This window comes from Abramis brama (assembly GCF_963993115.1).
Source record: "Abramis brama genome assembly, chromosome: 7".
In the NCBI taxonomy this organism is placed as follows: domain Eukaryota; kingdom Metazoa; phylum Chordata; class Actinopteri; order Cypriniformes; family Leuciscidae; genus Abramis; species Abramis brama.
In genome coordinates, this window is record NC_139969.1 from 33,984,960 (window position 1) to 34,009,346 (window position 24,387).

Consider the following 24,387-nt stretch of genomic DNA (forward strand, 5'->3'; position numbering starts at 1 on the left):
CGAGTTCGTGCGTAAAGAGCTATACAATGAGCTGTATAACAACAAAATAAAAAGTTCATTAAATATCAGTTAATTATCTCTAAATAACTATAGGTCGATTTATTTAAATAGATATATATGATGCTCCATCGTCATTTGCGCGGAATCTTTAATCATTCATTTTGCACGTCGGAGTGTAAACATGAGCGCACCAAACAATCTCCGCTGTGTTCTGCCTTTGGTTTACATCGCTACAACGCGTTTGCGTTTTTTCTTTTTATACAGAGAGACATTAAGGTGGAACAGCAAAAGTCTCGCTTCCGACTGAGATTTACCCTGCAGAGAACATTAAACCAACACTTTACGATGTGAAGGGATGTTGTTTATCTTAATGCTTGATTTACGTCACAACCTGCCGTAGCTGTCAGTTGAAAGTCAAAATCATCATAAAGGTATGACATAGATTATGTTTATTTCCTTATTACATGTAATGCCAACTACACTAGCATATACTGTTACTGCGCATACAGAACCACTTGAAAAATAAATGTAAATGATGGTCTTTAAATAATAGGCTATGTACATTTCTGTACAGTGTTGGTTTCATGTCTTACAATCAAATACATTAGCACAATACGTTTAATAGAACAATATAACATTAGCACAATACGTTTAATGTGTTCTACAGGCATTTCATGATCTGTTTCTCAAGCAGTGGTTTCCAACTCTTTTTTCTTTCTTCTTCTTCTTCTTCTTCTTCTTCTTCTTCTTCTTCTTCTTCTTCTTCTTCTTCTTCTTCTTCTTCTTCTTTTTGACTCGAAGGCCCTCTATATAATGTAATATTAACAGAACCGTAGGCTATATATATTCAGTTCTGTTAATGTCCCAAATATACGATGATTATTTAACCGTTTATTCTGTGCCATCTTTCGGTCACTTTATGGATCATCAATCCATAAAGTAGATCATGACTTATGATCTTTGAACGGTTCTTTCAATTATTTCATGGGCATGTCCGTGTTATGTTAGCCTATATAAATGTGTGTGTGTGTGTGTGTGTGTGTGTGTGTGTGTGTGTATTGTCATGAATTCATTTTGTGATGTTCTTAAATAAAATAAAATAAAATAAAAAAAAAGAATTGTGACTTAAGTTAAAATATAGATTTTTGTATTTTAGTTTTTTATTAAGTTAGTTAGTTTTAATATATTTATATTAAATAATAATAATATATTATTTGAAATAATTTTACATCATTTGGTCACCTGGTGCCCTCTTGTGGACCTCTGTCCCCTGGTTGAGAATCACTAATTTAAAGGGTTTTCACTCAAACATGTCCCAAAATTAGTATTGACAAAGTTGTCTTTTCTGTCATCATCACCCTCATGTCATTCCAAACTGGTATGGTTTCCTATCTTCTATAAAGCAAAAAAGGAGTTTTTGCAGAATGTTCAATCTGCTCTTTTCAACGCAATGAATGTAACGTCTCCTTCTGTGTCCCACATCAGACAGAAAATTGTACAGGTTTAGAACGATATGAGGGTGAGGAAATAATTGATATACCTTTGATGTAGATAGAAGTGTCTGGTAATGACTACTTACTAATTTATTATTTACATCGCTCACTTGACAGGTGAGCTCCCTAAGTCAGGGTAGCTGTTCCAAATCATCACAAAAAGATGAGCCAGGAGGTATCCATCCATAGTTGGCCCGGCTCTTATTACATCAACAGTGAGAAACGCTGGGCCAGTGGCATTCTCTCCTTAACCCGCACCACCCTGCGCTTCACCTCTGAGGAGAAACAAGAGAATCTGACAAGCCTGAGGCTCTCGCGAATCATGGAGATCAAGATGGAGTCCTCCAGCTTAATCTTTAGTGCTCTTACTGTATTGGAGCAGGGAAACATCAAGCACTGGTTTGGGTCTCTCAGGCCTTGCCGTACTACCGTTTTCCACGTGCTAGTGCACTTCTGGAGGGAACGGCTGCTGTCACCCACAGAGCCACAGGGAGCTGAAGCTCCTCTCAGTAAGGGCCAGGAGCTGATCAGCCTGATATCTGGAGCCCAACGGAGGTTGGAGGATACTGGAAAAGTCCTGAACCACCAGGGAGAGCAGTTTGACAACATGATTCAGGGCCTGGACAAGATTGAATCAGACCTGAGTGTGGCAGATAAGTAGGTTTTGCTCAGATTCAGAATCCTAAATATTCAACTTTGGTACATACACTCTTAAAAATAAATGTTCTTTATTGGCATCTATGGTTTCATGTAGAACCTTTAACATCCAAGGAACCTTCCATTCCACAAATTGTTCTTTATAGTGAAAAAAAGGTTCTGTTCTTTATAGTGAAAAAAAGGTTCATTCATCCATTCCTTAAAAGGTTCTTTAGATTTTTAACATGTTCTTCACACTTAGAATAAATGGTTGATTATTTTAAGAACTGTTCACTGAAAGGTTCTTTGAGAAACCAAAAATGGTTCTTCTATGGTATTCCATACACTATTGACAAACCAAAAATTATTTTTTACTAGTGGGTGCAGGACACTATAGTTTTCACATTTATGTACGTGATGATAGCAAAATAAAGTAAACTGTGACATATTATACCCAACAATTCTTCATACAGTGGAATGCCAGTAAAATATATAAACATTTGGGACCAAAAATGATTCAGACACTTTGACCTGTCCATATTTTTGCATAAGTGTTTTTTCTTTAATTGCTAATGCGACCTTTGTACACCACAGACTGATCAAAATTAAGCATTGCTTGGTTATTTGTTGACCTAAATTAGTATTATCTAATTGTGGACCTAAATTTAACAGCTGACAGCTATTCAACCTAATTCATTTGTGAGACAGTCTAACAGAAGGATGGCCAAAACCAGTGAAATATCAACTGATTTGATAACTCTGAGTTCTTGTCATATTTTATTACCATTTTCTAAACTATAGCGAATAAACTGTGATAATGTGAGAAATGTTGAAGGTGTCTGAATAAATCTTGGTTTGACTGTACATGTCTTCAGCAGCTGCAGTATCCTATACAATCATGTGTTGTATTTATAGTAATGATTTATCTAGTTGTAGTCTTGCAGTTCTACATTTAATGCCATTGATTCTCTTGTGTGCAGACTACTCTCCGAACTGGAGTGTCCGTCTTGGTGGCCTTTTGGCAAACTGCCATGGAAGAGCCACCAGGAGGCCAAGTCTGAAGCATCTGCCAAGGTGCCCTATACTAAAGGTTCAGGCAAGGGCCAAAAAGTCATACTCAGCATTCCAGCTGTTATCTCTCGTGTTGGAAACTCTGAAAACATGAAACCAGGTAGCCTGATGGTTTCGGTCTCCTCTCTGGAGGTTCGAGATGCAAACGGACAGCTCCTTCATTGCTTTGAGAAGGAAGAGGTGGATGATATCCATGTGCACAACCCCTACGAGATCAGTGTTCGGCAACGCTTCATTGGGAAACCTGACATCTGTTTCAGAGTTCTCTCTGCCAGGATGACTGAAGCTTTATCTGTGTTGGAGATGCAGTACAAGAAGAAAGTTGAGATCACACGTGACTATGCAGCATTTCAGGCAACTTTGGCAACCACACCAGGAAGCCCAGAAGGTGGAGGAAACATTTGGAGTGCAGGTACAGTTAGAGAACTAGCTAATGTTTCCACGGATCAAAAATTACAGTAAATTATCATTTCTAATTCTAATAAATGTTGTATTCTTAAAGCTTTGTTCATCAAATGATTCTGTACTTGCAGCTTGCCACCAAATCTTTGTTTCTTTGAGTAAGCGGTTTAGAATAAAACTAACTATAACATTCTCTACGCCGGTCTTGGGTATCCACTGCTGTGTACATTTTTTGTATTACTATTTTGTGCACAGTTTGTTCAGTTCATGGAGCTCTTTCCTTACAAACTGATGATCTGAATCAGGTGTGTTAAATAAAGAAGACAAAATGTGCAGAGCGATGGGTCCCCAGGACCGGAGTTGATAATACAAGTAGTACCTTGCTAGCAGAGTAATTACAGCTACACTTAAGAAAACGTTCAAATTCTGACAATGGACAGACGTAACACTGAAAGTCATAAGGTATTTCTACCACATGGTGGCAGCCATGCTCCAACAGCAGTTCATTAAAAACCCTCTGAGATCCCATTGTTGGCTTCTTAATAGGCCTATTTACCAACATTCTTCTAATCTTAACAACAAATCTCAAAGAAATATATGAGCTCATTCTGTGTCACTTCAGGTCATGGAAAGGATATAGATGTGCCAGTGGAGGTGCCTGCTGGTGAACTGACACAACTTCAACTTCAAGTGCTTCAGCCCACTGTTACTGAGGCAGAGGCACAGGAGCTAAAACAGGTTTGAGATCAGTGTGGTTGTCACTTCTTATTGCAGACAAATACAGTACAGTACAGTCAAAAGTTTTGGCAGTGTCAAATTTTGTGTTTTGCAAAGTTTGCTGCTTCAGTATTTGTAGATTCTTTTTTCACATGCTTCTATGGTATTCTGGAAAACAATAAGCATTTCATAAGTTTTAAAGGCTTTGTTTTTGACATTCAATATATGCAAAGAGTCAATATTTAGGCCTACAGTTTTGACCCTTCTTCTTCATAACCTCTGCAATTCACTCTGGCATGCTGGATATCCTGACTGATAGCGATCCATTCTTCCCTTATTAGCGCTCGGAGGTGGTCACGATTTGTTGGCTTTTGTCCACTAGCCTTTTGAGGATTGACCACAGGTTCTCTATGGGTTTAAGATCTGGGGAGTTGCCGGGTCGCAGATCCAAAATTTCAATGTAATGATCTCCAAGCCACTTCATTATCACTCTTGCCTTATGACTTGGTGATCCACCATGCTGGAAAATGCACAGACCATTATCAAATTGCTCCTGGATCTTTGGGAGAAGATCTTGCTGGATGTTTTTATACCATTCTTTGTTCCTGGCAGTGTGTTTGGGCAGAATTGCGGGAGAGTCCACTGCCTTGGATGAAAAGCAATCCCACACATGGGGTTCAAAAACCGAGTGAACATACGTAAACTACAGTGTGACTGGCTGGGGCCTGTAGTTTTTTATGACTCAGGCGTGGGAAGCTGACTCTAGGCTTTCCCATTCCACAAAGATATAAGGTCTCAGTGCCGTCATCAGCAGACGACCGCAGTGCCAGCAGTAAAACCTATCAGTGCTCAGCTGAGGTGCATCATGGTATGCAGAAACCAGGCTTAAACACTGACGCAAAAACAGTCAACCATTTTTCATCAAGTGCATCATTATGGGGCTGTGCAGAATGGTGCACTTCGTGTTGAATAATTCCAAAACACAATATTATTGCTGTTACCAGAGATAATTGATGGTTGGTCAACCATCACGGATATCACTTTTCAGTGTGGTTTTGGGGTTGAGAAACACTAAAAACAAACATGTTAAGATGCCACGAGGGGAAGGAAAATAAGTTTTTTTAAAAGGATGAGGCAGGGCAGCTTGTCTTGTAGAAGATTGTAATGTACAGAGTACAGACTATAATAATGTAACAAAAAAAGATGTACTGTAAAAATGTCACTCTTCACAGTAAGATTTAATTATAACATACAAAATATTAATAGTGTTCAGTCTCATTGTGACCATAACAATTGTTATTCAAAACATAACCAAAGTCCTTTTCAAGGAAAGTCTGTTCACTCAGCGACTATATTTGCAATGTCTCCCGGCATCTACCTGAATGGGGAAATCCTGAAATCTCAAAAACTGCTTGCCACACTCATATTTAAACAACATATTTCAAATCAGCAACAAAATCTCACATGAATTATCCCATAAATGTTGTTTCTTATGCTCAAATAGCGTTAAAAAAGCTGATATTTCAGGCTGGACCAGCCAATGCACATGTATAGTCCTAATCGCGCGTCTAAGGACACTGACTGTTTCTACGGCAACTTGAGCTTCTAATGGCATTTACAGTGATGCAATGACTTTACCAATTGGCAATTAGCTCTTTTATTTAGAAGGCGGGACTTATTCCGCCATTGCAATCTCATAGTAATAGTAATTCATTGTAATATGAGTGCACCGTCTTTGTATATCTAAAGTCTTCGTCATAATTTATTGTTCTGGGCATTTTAGTTTAATTGTATTGTAACTTTTTTTTATCTTTATTGTTGATTATTATTCTCTGTACACTGACCTATTATTCATTATGATATATTAATAGTGTCTTCCTAGTGTAGGAAGATAAGGTATTATATTCTTTTGCTTGCATCGTTGCAAGTAGATTAGGTTTATTATCACTTTCACCACTTTTACAATTTATATTCAAATCCATATTGGGTGATTGGATCCCAAATGTACATCACTAAATGCAAGCGTTAATGTCTAAAATAATTTGTGATCTCATCACTTAAACCATTCAGAGGTTGTTAGGAACACATGTGACTGCATCACTCATTCTCCTGAACACCAGCATCTTAGACTGGCGACTTAGCTGTCTGTCAACCTCTGTGCAAAACAGTTAGTAAAAGGTTTAAACTTGATGAATTTAAATGGGTCATGAATTGAGAAACCTCAAACTCAAAACTTCCTTGTTAGTCCAAAAACAGCTTTTATTGAATCCAAGCTCAGAAAATGACTTGTTTGGAATGTTGTCACATTATGACGTAATAGTGCGACGAAAGACCGCGTCTGAACCAAATAAACGCCTACTTCTACATCATTGTCTTTGGCCCTGCCCACTGGCACGTTAGTGAGATGAAAAGAGAAATAGAGGATCACTGGACTAAAAATAACATTACCTTCCAAAGGATCCTAATACTAGGAAAGTGGTTACTTATTTTCAACTATATGAATGTCTCAGTATAGCATTATTTGTTTGTTGGTATATTTCACTGTGAATTCTTTGGTAAATCAGTCGCATTTTGGCGCAGGCTTTGCAAACAGTCTTTTACTGTAATATGTGGACCAGACAGTAATGCCACAACATGTAAGTAACCGTGATAATTCAAATGCCTAATCTATGATCAGTGATTTCTTATGCGATTCATACAGTCATGCGTTATTTGTCTCAAAATCATTCATTGCTCTTTATCAAGCCGGAGGTTAAAGGATCAAACTCACAATGTTTCTCTTAGTATCATGAAAATAATCTGTTATTTAACTTGTGATCAAATTACCGTATATACAGATGAATTGATCAAAGGACGCTCCGTTATAGTTTATCAGTGACTGAGTTCTGGACTCTCACCAAAACATCCGTAATTATCAATAACACTGTCTACACTCTTATTTACATCATGTTTGAACTGTCAGTAATGATGAAAGCATTTGTGAGAGTGCAGATTCTATTTCATATGGAAGATGTTAGCCAATCACAGCAGTGGGCGTTCACACTGAAGTCTCACAGCAGACACGCCCCTTCCAACAGAGCATTCAAATCAGAGGGCTAAAATCAGGGTATAAAATGGCCTTTTATTTCAAAATTATGACAATTTTAATAAATCATGACCCCCTTAAAAAGTCAATCCTCAGTGTCCATAGTATATCTATATTTAGAACTGCAACCCCAATTATTCATTGTCATCCACATGATTATGTTGTGTTCTGTGTTTGTGTAGATGCTCCAGCAGCTGAAGAATCTTGCCCTGGAGGCTGAGACAGAGCTGGAGCGTCAAGATGAGGCTCTGGATCTGTTGAGTTGTTCTACCGACCACACCACCATGAACATTAACAGGCACACCAGCCGCATGAGGAAACTGCTGTGAACTTAATGCTTAATGCCAGATTAATGGTAAGATATTCACAGGTATGCACAAAAAATCGTTAGAAAGTGTGTTTCTTAATAGCGCACTGTTTATACTGTAAATTCATTTGATCTTTATGAGGAAGGTAGAAAGCTGTAAAGAGAGCAATAATAGCAAGAGCAAAAGGTTTGGGTTAAAGGTTATGCATTTTGCATGCTAAAAAAAACATACGCGTAAAGGTAGGGACAACCCAAACCGACGCCAAAGAAGTAGCGCTGATTGTGAACTGAACTAAAGCCGATTGTGTTGTTGCCTCGCGTCGCCTGCGCTGGGGCAGGGAAAAAAAGTTCTCTATATCTAAAACTCTGATTGGCTGTTCAGCTTAGTGAATGAGTCAGTGGATGAGAATAATAGCAAAACAGCAAGCAAAGAAGTCAAAACGGTACAGATGTAAGCCTGTTCTAATTTTACGTAATCTTACCCGAGTGTTCTTTGGCGAATATTTCAATATTACCATGAGAGGAGTGGAATAATGAAAGAGATCAGCAAGATTGATATTCAAAATGGTAAGCACGCACTGCTTTGTTTATGGTTTGTGTATCTGCAGCCTGCAGCGTCGGTTTCCCTTTTTGAATGATGAATATAGATGAATATATCTGCAGAAATAGTCTCATTTACACGCAGGCGCAGAACGCGCATTCTAGCTGTCAGTCGGCTGTAGTTCTCTCGGTGTGTTCAAGTGCAGTTTTTTTCCCCCGACGCAGGCGATGCGAGGCGACAACACAGTTAGCTTTCATCAGCGCTAGTTCTTTGGCATCAGTTTGGGGTGTCCCTACCTTAAGAGTGAAGTGTCATAATATTTGTAGTAAATATAAGAAATTTAGAAATTTAGTCATAAATTTCACCATTCCAATTTAATTTCCTGGACTTTATGGTTTTAGGATCAAGATCGTACTTATTATTTTGATTTTACTATTGATATTATTGTTGGGCTTGTATTAATGTCTTGTTTATTTTTTCTGTAAGGTGTCCTTGGGTGTCTTGAAAGGCGCCAACAAATAAAATGTATTATTATTATTATTATTATTATTATTATTATAGTAGGGATGTCAAAGTACCAGTACTTTATTACGAAGTTGACACTAAAATAAAATACACCTATAAAAAATAATGCTGATTTAGAATGCTTACTTAGAATGTGTATTTGCACATGTGCTCTGAAACGTGCTTATGTTTATGCTACTGAGTGTGAACATTTAAATAATCTTCTTAGTCACTAAGCCCATCAAATCTCTGCATTAGGCTTTATTGTAAATGCAGCCTAATAGATCTACTTTTATTAATAGTTCACCCAAAAATGAAAATTATACCATAATTTACTCAATTTACCCTAGGTGTAGGCTATATGACTTTCTTCTTTCAGCCAAACACAATCAGAGTTATATTAAATAATATTCTGGCTCCTCCTTTTTTGAGTTTTTGAAGCTCCAAAAAGCACATCCATCCATCATAAAATTAATCCGTATGACTCCAGTGGGTTAATAAATGCCTTCTGAAGTGAATTAATGGTTTTTGTATGAAAAATATCCATATTTAAAACTTTTATAATCATTGGCTTCCGGCAACGGCCATACGCACGTTCACAAGAGAGTCAAGTTCCGGCAGAAGGGTGACCTCTGACCTGATGTATGACATAGCTCCTCTTCTGTTATATCGAAATCCTCCCAGATTTTTCTTTAAAACTTTTTGTTTTAGACTTTAGACTAATTCGTGACCGGGCGTTTTGTTTTGCTCAATCCTTCAATTCCATGTTCGCCATTTCTCACCTAAGCTTACGCTATGCCTTCAGATGTGGCCATTAAGAATGCGTTTTTTTCCCACAACATGCCGCAATTCGTCCTGCGGAATGCCGCTGAATCCTGTCAGCACATTTTTTAGAATTAAAATAAATGTGTTGTGCTTCACAGAATATCCACCAGATGGCGCATGGAACAACATGCTGTATTCTACAGGCCAGACCAAATTGCTCGTAAACACTTTGCAATGATTTGTCTCGATTGTTAAATATGCTCATAGATTATTACAGTACGTTGCATTTTAAAAATAGAATTAACTTAATTATAAGTGTCTGATAAATTAATTGCATGTAATGTTGTGATTGTGAGAAAACTACAATAAAATATAGGCTAAATGAAATAGTATTAGACACAAATATTTGATCTATTTACACATGAGTGCAAAGCGGATCATTAATTGATGTGCTTTGTAAACAGTGTTGTTGTTCAAATTTAAAGATGCCTGCACGCGTGTGCATGCTAAAAGACTAAGTGCAATAATAAGTTAGCCTAAAAATAGCCTACACTGCCGGTAAGATTTTTAATGTTTTTAAAAGAAGTCTCTTTTGCTCACCAAGGCTGCATTTATTTGATTAAAAAACAACAACAACAAAAAACAGTAAAACTGTTAAATATTATGACAATTTAAAATAACGGTTTTCTATTTTAATATATTTTAAAATGTAATTTATTCCTGTGATCGAAGCTGAATTTTCAGCATCATTCCGGTCTTCAGTCACATGATCCTTCAGAAATCATTCTGTGGATTTGATGTTCAAAAAACATTCATTATTATTATCAGTGTTGAAAACAGTTGTATACAATTTTTTTTCAGGATTCTTTGATGAATAAAAAGTTCAAAACAGCATTTATTTTAAGTAGAATCTTTTGTAACATTATAAATGTCTTTACTGTAACTTTTGATCAATTTAATTCATCGTTGATAATTAAAAGTATTGATTTCTTTTATTTCTTTCCCCCAAAAAAGAAATAAAAATTCTTACTGACCCCAAACTTTTGAACGGTAGTGTTTAATGTTACAAAAGCTTTCTATTTCAGATAAATGCTGTTCTTTTAAATTTTCTATTCATCAAAAGAATCCTGAAATAAAAATGTAAATAACAGTTTTCAACATTGATAACAATGAGAAATGTTTCTTGAGCATCAAATCATCATAATAGAGTGATTTCTGAAGGATCATGTGACACTGAAGTCAAGTCAAGTCATCCTAATTTATATAGCACTTTTAACAATGTAGATTGTTTCAAAGCAGCTTTACAGAGATAAATGTATAATTTAAGGTAATAGAGATTGTTTTGGCTTTATAGCGGTTCTTTAAAGGGATACTTCAGGATTTAGCATTAAGCTTTGTATTAGTAGAAAACCTGTAGTATTTTCGATTTACCATGCTTTCCACCCTCATATCCCCCTGAGACAAGAGATGTATGTATTTTTTGTCTGGAAAAAATCCGTCGATGACGCAAAAATCGTCATTTTGCGTCATCGGAGGATTTTCTGGCCAGAGGCTAAAGACTACAGCCAGTAGGTGGCGTTGTTCCGCATGTTTTCAGCCGCCCATAGAGGGGGGATCTCACTCACAGAATGTACACAGTGTCAGCCGTCTTTCTTTTGAAGCTAAGCTAGCAGGCTCTTGTTCTGTGGAGAAAGCTGAATAGTAGGAGAAATCTGACCTATTTTAAATACACATTCATCTTCCCAGAGGTGAAGTATCCCTTTAATAAAGTTATTTTCCAGCTAAAGTTATTTTTGATTGATTCGCTTCCGTCACAACAATCATTTGTTATTAAATTAGGGGCCACTAAGACGACACCATTCTCTCTACACAGACTTTAAACGCAAACCTGTGAGAAACGTTGATTCTTAATCACATGCGCATTAAGAATTGGTTCTATAGTTATGTGCGTTTGAATATATGTGTGCAGGTTTGTAATTCCCTTTTACCAAGCCTAAACAAAGTACTTATACAAAGTACTTATACAAAGAGGATTACAAAGTACCTTATAAAATTTTGATACAGAATTTTATTTAATTTTGTTACTTCGGGGTAGGTACGCAAAACGAATTTCCCGAAAACGCTTTATCTGTAGTGTGTTTAAAGGGATCCTCCATAGGGAGAGACTAGTTGGCACTTCAGCACTGCGTTGTGATCGGGTCCAGGTGAAGGTCCTTAGTCAGATCTGGATACGGCCTGGATCCGGCAGGCTGCGGGAAAACCTTGGGATAAACAAAGACACTAAAATTAGCGTAGATGCCATTCTTCTTATGATGTAACGAGTACATCAGGATTTATGGGAAGTGTTCCCGGTTCCGGCTGATCTAATCTATGCAGCCTAACATTGAATTAAAGAAGTCTATAATGTGTTATGTGTATGCTAGGTCAAAGAGATGTGTCTTTAATCTGGCTTTGAACTGACAGAGTGTGTCTGCTTCCCGGACAATGGTAGGAAGACTGTTCCAAAGTTTTGGCGCTAAATAGGAAAAGGATCTACCGCCAGCAGTCGATTTTGATATTCTAGGCAGGGCTCCAGACTAACTTTTTTTATTAGGAGCGCTGTAGCCCCTGACTTAAAATTTTAGGAGCGCAAGCAGAAAATTTAGGGGCACACCTTCACATTTCCCCCTAAATAACTATTACAGACAAATACTTTGATATAAATAGACTTAGCGTACAGAAATTATGGTGCAGTTTTATCACAGGGCTCCAGACTAACATCTGAGGGCAGCGGCACTAAGTTCTACAGAAAGTGTTTGGTAGCACTGTGGGATGACAAAGCACTGAGCTTAATTTGAGGTGTATAGATAAAGTTCAATTTAATTATTATCATTCATAATGTCTTAATATTAATTCAAAAGCAAAATGAGTGACAAAATAGATATTAGGGAGTGAAAATAGCCAATAAGCTCCCTCAGCAGCTATGTTTACAATGGTAATTTAGTCTTTCTTTTTTTAAAAAAAGAAGTGTTTTCCTACTTCTAAAAACTTTCAGTTTTATAAATAGAGACAATCTTTAAAAGGATGAACAAAAATGTTTTGGTCAACACATTAAAAATAACATTTAAATATGATATAGTTTTGAAGTGCTGGAAAAAGATGTGTATATAGGCTACTTTTATAACCACAGTATACCATTATAGTTATACATTTTTTTGTATGTTACGATAGTCACTGTGTCAGATTACACGATTTTGACTCCTAAAAATCTTGTCATGTCCTGGACAAGAAACATTGTCAGACTACACGTTGCTTTACGAACAGTCATCGCGAGCCGTCTCACACACACATTCACTCGCACATGTACACACGCACTCACTCACACACACACACACACACACACACGCTCTCACTCACTCACTCACACACACAGACACACACACACTCACTCACTCTCGCTTGCGCACGCACGCGCACACACACACACACACACACACTCACTCGCGCACACACTCTATCACTCACTCTCGCTCGCTCACTCACTTGCGCGCGCATGCGCACACACACTCATTCACTCTTGACGGAACCCGTTAAAAAATTAAACATGCTAGTCTTTTTGTCGTGATGTCGTAAAGCATCGTACGCGACATCGGTTGTCGCCCACTATCACACTATACAAGATGAAATTTACTGGTCGCACATGTGCGACTGGATGTAAAATTCAGTCGCACACACTCAAATTTTGGTCGCAAAATGCGACCATTTGGTCGCAGTCTGGAGCCCTGCTAGGTATTATCAACTGGCCGGAATTTTGAGATCGCAATAGACGTGAAGGACTATAATGCGTTAAGAGCTCGCTCAAGTACTGTGGAGCTAAACCATTCAGTGCTTTGTAAGTAATCAGCAATATTTTAAAATGTATACGATGTTTAATAGGGAGCCAATGCAGTGTTAACAGAACCGGGCTAATATGGTCATACTTCCTGGTTCTGGTAAGAACTCGAGCTGCTGCGTTTTGGACCAGCTGTAGTTTGTTTATTAAGCGTGCAGGGCAACCACCCAGTAGAGCATTACAATAATCTAGCCTTGATGTCATGAACGCATGGACTAATTGTTCCGCATTTGTCAATGAGAGCATATGGCGTAATTTAGATATATTTTTAAGATGGAAAAATGCGGTTTTACAGATTTACTAGACACGTGACTTTCAAATGAAAGATTGGTATCAAAGAGCACACCCAGGTTCCTAACCGACGACGAAGACTTAACAGAGCAGCCATCAACTGTTAGACAGTATTCTAGGTTATTACGTGAGGAAGTTTTTTGTCCAATAATTAGAATCTCTTTTTTTAGAGTTAAGTAGTAGGAAATTACTAGTCATCCAATTTTTTATATCAGCTATGCATTCCGTTAATTTAGTGAATTGGTAAGTTTCGTCTGGGCGTGAAGAAATATACAGCTGAGTATCGTCAGCATAACAGTGAAAACTAATGCCATGCTTCCTAATGATATCTCCTAAGGGTAGCATGTACAGAGTGAACAGCAACGGTCCTAGTACTGAGCCTTGTGGTACGCCATACTGAACTTGTGATCGATAAGACATCTCTTCATTTACTGCTACAAACTGATAACGGTCAGATAAGTATGATTTAAACCATGCTAATGCAATTCCACTAATGCCAACATAATTTTCGAGTCCATTTAAAAGAATGTTGTGGTCGATAGTGTCAAATGCAGCACTAAGATCAAGTAACACTAATAGCGAGATACAACCACGATCTGATGATAAGAGCAAATCATTTGTAACTCTAATGAGAGCAGTCTCAGTACTATGGTACGGTCTAAATCCTGACTGGAAATCCTCGCAAATATCATTTCTTTCTAAATAGGAACATAGTTGTGAGGATACTGCTTTTTCTAGTATCTTTGACAGAAAGGGTAGATTCGAGATCGGCCTATAATTGACTAATTCTGTAGTATCAAGTTGCGTTTTTTTAACAAGAGGTTTAATCATAGCCAGCTTAAAAGTTTTTGGTACATATCCTAGTGACAAAGATGAATTAATGATATTAAGAAGCGGATCTGTGACCTCTGGAAGCATCTCTTTCAGTAGCTTAGTCGGTATAGGGTCTAACATACATGTTGTCGATTTAGATGATTTAACAAGTTTAGTAAATTCTTCCTCTCCTATAGCAACGAATGAATCAATTTTTTCTTCAAGGAGACTACAATGCACTGCCTGATGCGATACTGTAGTAGACGGTTGCATAATTATAATTTTCTCCCTGATATTATCAATCTTGTAAGTAAAGAAGTTCATAAAGTCATTACTGCTGTGTTGTTTGGAAACGTCTGGGGTTGAGGATTTATTTTCCGTTAGTTTAGCCACTATTTCAAATAAATACCTAGGGTTTTGTTTATTTTCTTCTAATAGGTTTGAAAAATAAGCAGATCTAGTAGCTTTTAAGGCCTCTCTGTATGCAATCAAACTCTTTCCATGAAATGCGAAATACCTCTAGTTTTGTTTTCTTCCAGTTGTGCTCCATTTTTCTGGCTGCTCTCTTAAGGGCCTGAGTGTGCTCGTTGTACCACGGCGTTGCGTTGTGGACTATTTTCTTTAATCTTTTTTAAGCGCAAAGGAGCAACTGTCTAAAGTGCTGGAAAAGAGAGAGTTAAAAGTTTCTGTCGCAATATCTAGCTCTTCAAAGCTATCTGGGATGCTGAGATGATGAAACTGATTAGGAAGATTATTAATAAAGCAATCTTTAGTGGCAGAAGTGATAGGTCTAACATATTTGTAACACGGAGTCGGCTTTGCAGCCTTGGCTAAATGAAGTTTACATGAGACTAGATAATGATCTGAGATATCATCGCTCTGCTGCAGAATTTCAACGGCATCAACATTTATTCCATGTGATAATATTAGATCTAGAGTATGATTACGAGAATGAGTAGGTCCTGACATGTGTTGTCTAACTCCAATAGAGTTAAGAATGTCTTTAAATGCCAATCCCAATTTATCTTTTTCGTTATCTACATGTACAGTATATTAAAATCACCAACAATTAGGACTTTATCTGCAGCCAATACTAACTCTGATAGAAAATCAGCAAATTCTTTGATAAAGTCTTTATGGTGCCCTGGTGGCCTGTATACAGTAGCCAGCACAAATATTAAATATGATTTATCATTTACACTAGATAGTGTTACATTTAGCAACAACACTTCAAAAGAATTATATTTAAAACAAGACTTCTCAGTAATTCTGAGGATATTACTATAAATTACAGCAACACCTCCCCCTTTGCCTTTCAGACGAGGTTCATGTTTATAACCGTAATCTTGCGGGGTGGACTCATTTAAAGTAATATAATTGTCTAGTTTTAGCCAGGTTTCTGTCAAACACAGCACATCTATGTTATAATCTGTAATCATATCACTAACAATGAGTGCTTTTGAAGTAAGGGATCGAATATTCAGCAACCCGAGCTTTATCATTTGTTCATCCGTATTATATCTGTTTTTTATTTGTTGAACATCAATTAAATTTTTACCCTTGAATGGGTTTAGGAGGTTTTTGTATGTCCTAATTCGGGGAGCAGACACAGTCTCTATATGATGATATCTAGGTGAAAGAGGCTCTATGTGATGGGATTTATCTGACCTTGGTGACGTGAGACAGCTAGCAGACGGTCGGTTTAGCCAGTCTGTCTGCTTCCTGACCTGAGCCCCAGATTGTCATGTTTGAGCTCTCAGACTATATGCCATATTACTAGAGAGAAGAGCAGCACCATCACAGGAGGGATGAATACCATCTCTTTTCAACGGGTCAGGTCTGCCCCAAAAACTTTTCCAACTGAAGACTAGAGTAATGATGCTGAAAATTCAGCTTTGATCACAGGAATAAATTACAGTTTACCATATATTCACATAGAAAACAGCTGTTTTAAATTGTAATAATATTTCCCAATATCACTGTTTTTTTTTGTTTGTTTGTTTTTTAATCAAATAAATGCAGCCTTGGTGAGCAGAAGTGTCTTCTTTAAAAACAAAAAAATCTTAGCGATCAAAAACGTTTGAACGGCAGTGTATATCAGTATCCAATGCTGAAGCAAACATCAATCAGGTATTTTACAATAGATCTTTCTTAATAAATTTGGTAAATGCGCTTTAAAATTATGTTCATAATAATGAGATGAGGTCTCTTAAATACAGGGTTTGTACGGTCATGAAAAACCTGGAAAAGTCATGGCAATTTAAATTAAAATAGCAATTTTCAGGCCTGGGAAAGTTTTGGAGAAATAAATAAACACAGAAAGTGATAGTATTGGTTAAACAAGCTACAATAGTCTACTTAAAGGTACAGTCTGTCATTTTTTTCGCCGCCAGAGGTCGCATTTTCAAAACAATAACAAAGATGAAACTTGATGACGCTATGAAGGAGAGTGGAACGATGGGAGATGTCGTTTTCACTATTCAGAAATCATATTATATATCAGCTAATAAATTTGTTTTTGTATTACCTGTACGTTTGATCATGTCATCGCAATGAATTAGCTGCAAGGAACGTGAAATGTAATGCTATATTAGCCTGTCAGTCACTAATTGGCTATGTGACTATTTGTCCAATGATTTGGTGGCTTAATGATGCACAATTTTACACTTTTAAAACAGTTGTACTAAAAGTACATTTGAACAAACCCACAGTATTTGCAAGTAACTATTTTTGTGCAACACATACTGTATTTAATTTCACTGCCATAGACTTGGTCACCAGACTTGATAAAAAGCGTTACTGAAGTACAAACAAAGTGCAATATAACTGTATGTGTACAATAAATAATATATATTTGCTTACCTGTCTATTAAAACACATGTGAGAGTGGAGTCTCTGTCAACAGATCAAGTCCAAGTTTGTCACGAAGCTCTCTCCATCTCGAAAACGCCACGCCAATATTGATCCTTGTTTTATTTCTCCGTTTTTCCCAAATACTGCTTGCCTCAGTTGATCTAAGTTTATGTTTTTTTTGGGATTTACTGTACTCGCCAATCAATAATCGTGAACCATGATGACTGAACGACACAACAGTGGTGTGCGAGATATTGTATCACAGATATGTATACATAGATCCGTATGTAACACAACTGCATGAAAAATATCACACTGCAAGTGGTTTTTGAATATTTTATTACAAATATATTACATATTTTACCTTTAACGTTCATTCGATCCACCCGACTGAGCATTCAGTCAGATTTCCTTTTGCAGCATTGAGCATTATATAACCAATCACACGCTTTTCTGTTAAATGTGAATGGCCAATCAGAGGCATTCAGATTAGTCATTGCTAAAACGAAGAATTTTTTTCTCTGTCTGAATTCTGACTGAAACTCGCGAATTCTCCCATCATAAAAAAACAAAGTGCAGATTCGATGTAAGAGATTCATGTCGCAGTGTCGTCAGCTTCCGTGATTTTAACGGGAGTTTTTGTGAGAGTTAGATTGGTCGCATTCTCTACTCACTTTCTGCAGTTTATGTTAATATAATTCAATTTATTCATCATGCTGATAAGATTATGTGAAGTCTTCATTTTCTAATGCATAAAAAGCATTATTTTGCGTATAATAAGAATAAGCTAAAAATAATTAATAAATTATTCTAAGATCGTTTTATCGGTGTAGACAGAATATGACGTGCAGTTTCCCCAAATACAAAAACATTTTATGTATCTATTAATGGACATTAATAATCATTATTACAATATCAAGTGATATCAAATGTTAAATATCTGTGATAATAACTTTTTTATTGTTTTTCATAATAAATTACAATTTTTCATTTTTATTTTATAAAGTTTTTCATCTGTTGAGAGGTGATCCAAATATTTGTGGCTTGAAACAGAATGAAAATTGACCGGCTTGTGCTGTGTCTCTACTGAGAGCCATTGTAGTAAGCTGCCATTTTAATTTTTAATTTTAATTTTTAATTTTAATTTTAATGCAATATAATTTTATGTTATACTTACATAAGTCACATTTTCGTCATTGTGTCCTTGCAAAAGACCTTTTATAGGCTATTTAAATGTCAAAGAAATGTGTTAAATTCACAGTGTGAATAATTCCACAATGTGGGAATTAAGGTTGCTAAAATGGGACGGGATATTTGCACTTATATGTTCACTAAAAAAGTTACTGTTTTAATTTAATACTGTTTTATGCTACAGTAATGTTCAAACGCCAATGACAAGCATGTAAAAAACATAAATAACTGAATCATTAATATTTTATTTCTGTTTGAGGTGTAGGCTACATAAACAATATACTTAGAAATGTAGTTCTCACACGTTTATGAGCTTTGTCGCTTGCTGTCAATATGGTCCTGAAAGAGGTTAACACATCCGATGCATATTATTGGCTTCAGTACACGCTATAACTGAGAAAGAAACATGACTACCCTCTACTGGTAATGTACGTCATGTGCCAGAGAACTTCACTACTATGGCAGGTCGGAAAATCCCTTTCCCTGGGATGCGCATTCTTAATGGCCACATCTGTACGTCATAAATCTGTATAATCTGTATAATGCAAGTTGCCAGGGCAATACCTAAAGCCTTCTGACATTTCGAGTCAAAGCTAAAATGCTTACATTTTCAGTGGTTTCATTCAGCTTCCTATATTCATTAATACAATTTTTTTTTAAAAGTTTTGTTTTTTTTCCCTTTTTGTGGGCCAAAGAGGTTTTTCAGATTTTTAGCAGCGGTGTTCTGTCCATATTTACGATTCGTTGCAGCCTTTAGCCAATGCCTACAATGCTCTGGATCCTTCACTGGAAACTGAAAATAACACACTCCTACTAAACGTTTAGTCCTTGAATTCTTGCAACAATACAAGTTGACACCATTGTGACTAAAAGTTTGCTAACAAGTATTCCCTACTCAAGCAAGTCAGTATTTGACTCTGGTCAAGCCTATTCAATATGAGCAGACTGGGAGTGGCCTTGGATGGCAACATGCCCAGTGCATTATGGGTGTTGAAGTTCTCCTAACTATTTGGCAAGGGAAGGCAACAACCCTTTTTCTTTTTCACAAGTCAGGTACCACCAATAAAAAAACTTCTTTCTACCAAATAGGCTGACAGGTTTTATGTAAAGCCCCTTTTCCCAACAGTGAATTTCCACTTTAAGTGGTCTCACATCTACCCAGTGATTCCTACCAGCTTTTTTTTCTTTTCCGTGGCACTTTCATACAATTTAGGTATAGTCTGTACATTTTCATGTAAAAAGTAAAGTAATAGATTACATAAATGTACCTAAATTTGTACAAAGCTTATTAATGTGGGTGTTGGATCTTGTGATGCATCTAGGGATGTGGCAGCCTGTAGATCACATAAAAACTGTTAATTGCAGTGTACTAAACACTTCCAACAGTTTAAAAAGAAAGTTTTTGTAGATTGTGAGAGAATAAAAAAAAAATACTGGTGCAGTAATACATCTCTGTCTAAAATTTTTTATTAGGACTACTCCTCAAACATCCATTGGCTTGTCGACATGCAAATGATGCACCAGATGTCAGTAGTAGGACCTGACAGGAATCCATTTATTCAAAAGTGTTCTCATTCAGTGTGGATGGGTCTTTTAGGATAACATATCTTATGATTGAGTGATTTAACTACTCTTAAAAAAACAAACAAATACATATTGTTAGTGAAATCGGTCAGTTTTTTTGTCTGTGTAATTTGCTATTTTTTACTTCCAAAATGTGACTGAGGATCACAGCAAATGTCTTTTTTTTTCTCAGGTCAACATAGATCTGCAACCTGCAAACTAAATCTGACAACACACAAATAACTTTTCAACATCATTTTGCATGGCTTAACATTCTAACCCTCTGGAAAAAAATGTAGTGAACTCTGACATAACTTGAGCACTGTAATCAATTTGAAGTTGTTGCTGTTAGGAAGTGGCATCTCAGTATTTCACAAGATTATGTACGTTGTCAACCACTTAAAAGTAATGCACTCTATCTTAGGTGTAATCCTGCTTTATTGTCACTTGTGTACTGAACTTCAATCAGTTGATTCAATCAGTTGTTGATTAGTGTAAACTGATAATGATGTATTTATTTACTGTGTTCTTTGTGATCAAGACAAGTGTAAAATAAACTCAAACTGTCATTTGTTTGTTGTCACTCTTCTATAAAACTGGGGGATTGATTTCCTGATAACAAACTTGAATAAGTTTAGCTGAAAAAACAAAGTAAACCAAGTTTTATCTCAATATCTTGATTTGGTGTGTTAAAATTGTATTTTTTTTTCTTACTGGAGTCGGAAGCGCTTCATAATAACTGTGCTCAACAATGCAGAGTGAAGGCTTGTGAACAGCAATGTTGATTCATTTTAGACTGACTCAATGGTGAAGGACTAACACTTGTGGAGGAACCTTGTTATTATCCTGTTGCATCCTGTTGGCAAAAGAAGTCAAGCATCTGCCCTTGCGTGATTATGACGAAAGAGAGACCACCGTTTACTAAAGGCACAGACCGTTTTCTTTTGGCAAGGTTAGAGGACCCCTTGGAATCTTTAAAGAGTTAGAGTTAAAGAGTAGAGTTAAAGAGTTCATGAAAATCTGACTTTTTCAGTGTTTAAGTGCTATAATCGGGTCCCCGGTGCATCTACCAACCCAGAAAATGTGAAAAGTGACAACTCAGTAACTTTGTTTTGGTAAGCCTTTCTCTGCAAGCATGTCAAAAAATAAGCCGATCATATTTCGCTCCCCTTCTGACGTAGGTAGGGGATCTTGTTATAATATTACCGCCGGTTAAACTGCACGCTTTTCCACCCACAGCGCCGCCATTTGGTTTTCGGAAGCGACAACAGTGTAACCACCAGTTCTAACGCAATGGCAAAAGTTCGAGCAAAGCATGCAAACTGTTCTGTCGTTGCTGCACAGACAAGCACAGAACACTATTTGACTGAAAAATGTCACAGCTGTCTTATAAAGACCTCAGGGAACTGTCAACTTGTGTAAAAGTTAAACATGACGGTACATGCAAGATGATGAGATGAATCAATATAACTCCACAACAACTACATAGATCCACTAACCATTCAGAAACGTCCAGGTGCAGTCTAAAAGTTGCAACCTCTTCCTGAGTCTCTCCGTAAGGCTGCACTCTGCTACTGGTTATTTCTGAGATTTTGGATGAGGGAGATTATTCGCCGGAGTATCCAAAGCTCTTGTAAAGGATCGGCCCTGTTCTGAACGCCTCTGTTCAGCTATTTTGAGCTGAAATTTCACAGACACATTCTGGGGACACCATAGATTTATATTACATTTGTTTTTTTCTTTGACTACCTGAATCAGGAATCCTGAGGCAATGTTGCCACCTTGTGGACCAACTAATTAGTGCAAAATAATTTGTGTACAGAGTATGCATGGAAAAATCAGGCTGTGCGTGTACAGTATTCGTGAAATGTGCTGATGGCGAAATTCGCATCACATGCACTGTTCGCGGGCCCAAGCGTTAGTGTAAAAAGTGAAGTTCTGTTCCGTTTACCCTGGGGGCTTTCTCTGCTCTTATCCATGCTAGGCTGCATGGATGGGCAGTGAGTTCTTGCCCAGAACAGAACCATGCCGCCATTTAAAATGGAATATGCTAATTGTCAATAGTGATCCTGACAGAAATGCACTTATGCAACCTAACATTTGGAATTATTGGAATTATTTTTGGAATTACTAGTAGGAATTTTATCGTTTAATTTTTTTAACCAGTTTTCATTATGTAGAGAGTGTTAATTTATATGATAAATAGCCTAAAATAAATCAGAATACTAGATGAGGGAAAATAAAGCATGCGTATGAGTTGACTTTTTTTTGGTGCTTTTATTATAGGTGAAAGTGCGATAATTCTGATAAAATGTAAATATACCTTTCTGAAACGACAACAATCATTGTGATGATAATTTTGAGCAAAATAATTTTGATTATCAATTTAACCATTATGCAGCATGATGAAAATGTAGACTAAAATGCCCAGACATTTACCCAAGGTTCACAGACCAGGCTTAAGTCTAGTCCCAGACTAAAATGCATGTTTGAGCTGTTTTAACTGAAAGTAAGTGCCATTGTTTTGTCTCAAGATTTACACCAGTAATGTTTTTTTTTCTAAGGCAGGTTTATAAAAGCTATTTAAATGTCCTAATTGAACCAAGTCCTATTACTGGCTTAATCTAAGCCCTGTCTGTGAAACCAGACCTCAATCGATTAAAATTTGACTAAACAAAAACAGAAAAAGGTTGACTAAAAATGAAAATTAAAAAGTACATTTGGCACAGGACTAAGACTAAATTTAATTAACACTAAAGTGAAGTAGACTTTGGGCTTAAACTAAGCACAATGTTTTTGTGCTTGTTTTACTTTCTGCAGCAGAAAATCTGGGGCACATTGACTCATTCTAAGTGTTTTGCTTCTGTTTACCAAGGACACTTGTTTCACTCCTTTCCATTGCGTGATAAACAGCAAACTCTTTTGGTATTTTCTGCATAAACTCTCAAGACGTACATTTCAGCTACTTGGATTGGGTAGCCTGAAGACATGGAGAGTATGAACACATACTGGTGTGGTTAGAAGCAGCCATGCAATGTGAGGAAGTGGCAGCGGTCTGGTCCAACCACAGTCACTGTACTTGAGATCCGGCTCTGTCTTGCAGCGGATGGTGTGGAGACAGTAGTGATTTTTACTGGCCTTCACTTACTGGTCTGTTTACATGGTGGACTTGGGGTAGGCTACTCTGGGAGGAGGGGTGCCACTTAATGGTAAATCAATCAGCTTCATCCTCTCACATGGGAAAAGGTTGGTGAGGGCATGGACTTTGATTCTGTTGAGTAAATATGCTTGTTATAACCAAGTGTATCAAGAACTAATCTTGGATATCACTGCCAACTACAAAAAAACAAAAAAAACAAAAGACCTGGAATTACTTAAAAATATAGTGCATCATTTTTGCGAGCCATTTTTTAAGCATTTTTGAAAGAATTATTGTTAATTCTTAGTTCATGTTAACTAAAGTTTGTTAACTAATTAAACCTTATTGTAAAGTATTTAGGTTTACACAGCTATGCATTCTAATATCATTTAGATTTTAGATAGTCTATTCATCTAGATGTTCATTTTCTTATTACTGTTAATAAAATAGCTTAAATTAAATTCACCTGAAGAAATTAAAAAAAAAGTTTTATTGGAAACATAAAAGTAATTTCACATTACTGTAACAGTGTCACGGATTCCACCAACAGAAGACCGGACCTAAACTTGAAAAGGATGGAAGCAGGAGCTTCCGATTCAATCACTGAGCTCCTGCAGACACTCAGACTGTCACTACTTCCACCAACCGCTTCTCACTTGACAGTCCCACCTGCCAGTCCCATGGCCATAACTGTCAACCATCCTGTTTTTACCGGGATTCTCCTGTATTTTACCATTCTATCTCGCTATCATCCCGTTTTTTTCCCATATTTCTCCCGTATTTTTAATCTTTCTATAAAAAATCCCACTGGGCGCAAACCAGTTCAGCAGAAATCCCGCCCTGCAGCTAATTTCATTGGTTAAGGTTACAGTGACGGGTAGGTTTAGGGATCAGTGTTTGGTGTAGGCAATCAGTACTGTGATTGACATGACCAATGAAATCTTTAGAAACGGCTGCAGGGCGGGATTTCCGCTGAACTGGTTTAGGGGGAAAAATCTCGCGAAGAAGAACAGCATCCCGAGGATGGAGGAACGTGAGAGAGATGGCGTTGGAGTACCTGCAAAAAGGCGAAAACTTTGTGCAAGTATCTTATCAAATGGGAGAGGGAGGCTTACCCATACTTAACCAAGAGCAACATCGGGCAA

The 24,387-nt window shown here is 37.0% G+C and overlaps 1 protein-coding gene across 1 annotated transcript; it reads left to right on the forward strand.

Annotated features, from left to right (window-relative positions):
* Positions 1 to 172: 172 nt before the first annotated feature.
* On the forward strand, positions 173 to 20,675 carry snap47 (synaptosome associated protein 47). Its single transcript, XM_084119696.1, has 6 exons — positions 173 to 431; positions 1,611 to 2,150; positions 3,110 to 3,612; positions 4,225 to 4,340; positions 7,587 to 7,759; positions 20,297 to 20,675. Exons 2-5 carry the CDS (start codon positions 1,657 to 1,659, stop codon positions 7,731 to 7,733), a joined length of 1,260 nt encoding a protein of 419 aa, XP_083975822.1. The 5' UTR covers positions 173 to 431; positions 1,611 to 1,656; the 3' UTR covers positions 7,734 to 7,759; positions 20,297 to 20,675.
* The last annotated feature ends 3,712 nt before the right edge of the window (positions 20,676 to 24,387 follow it).

What these genes read in the sequence shown, in the direction of transcription:
- snap47 (XM_084119696.1), top strand. Translation starts at nt 1,657, where the DNA reads ATGAGCCAGGAGGTATCCATCCATAGTTGGCCCGGCTCTTATTACATC. An exon ending in GACCTGAGTGTGGCAGATAA is followed by an intron (nt 2,151 to 3,109) that starts GTAGGTTTTGCT and finishes TCTTGTGTGCAG; the next exon opens with ACTACTCTCCGAACTGGAGT. An exon ending in AGGAAACATTTGGAGTGCAG is followed by an intron (nt 3,613 to 4,224) that starts GTACAGTTAGAG and finishes GTGTCACTTCAG; the next exon opens with GTCATGGAAAGGATATAGAT.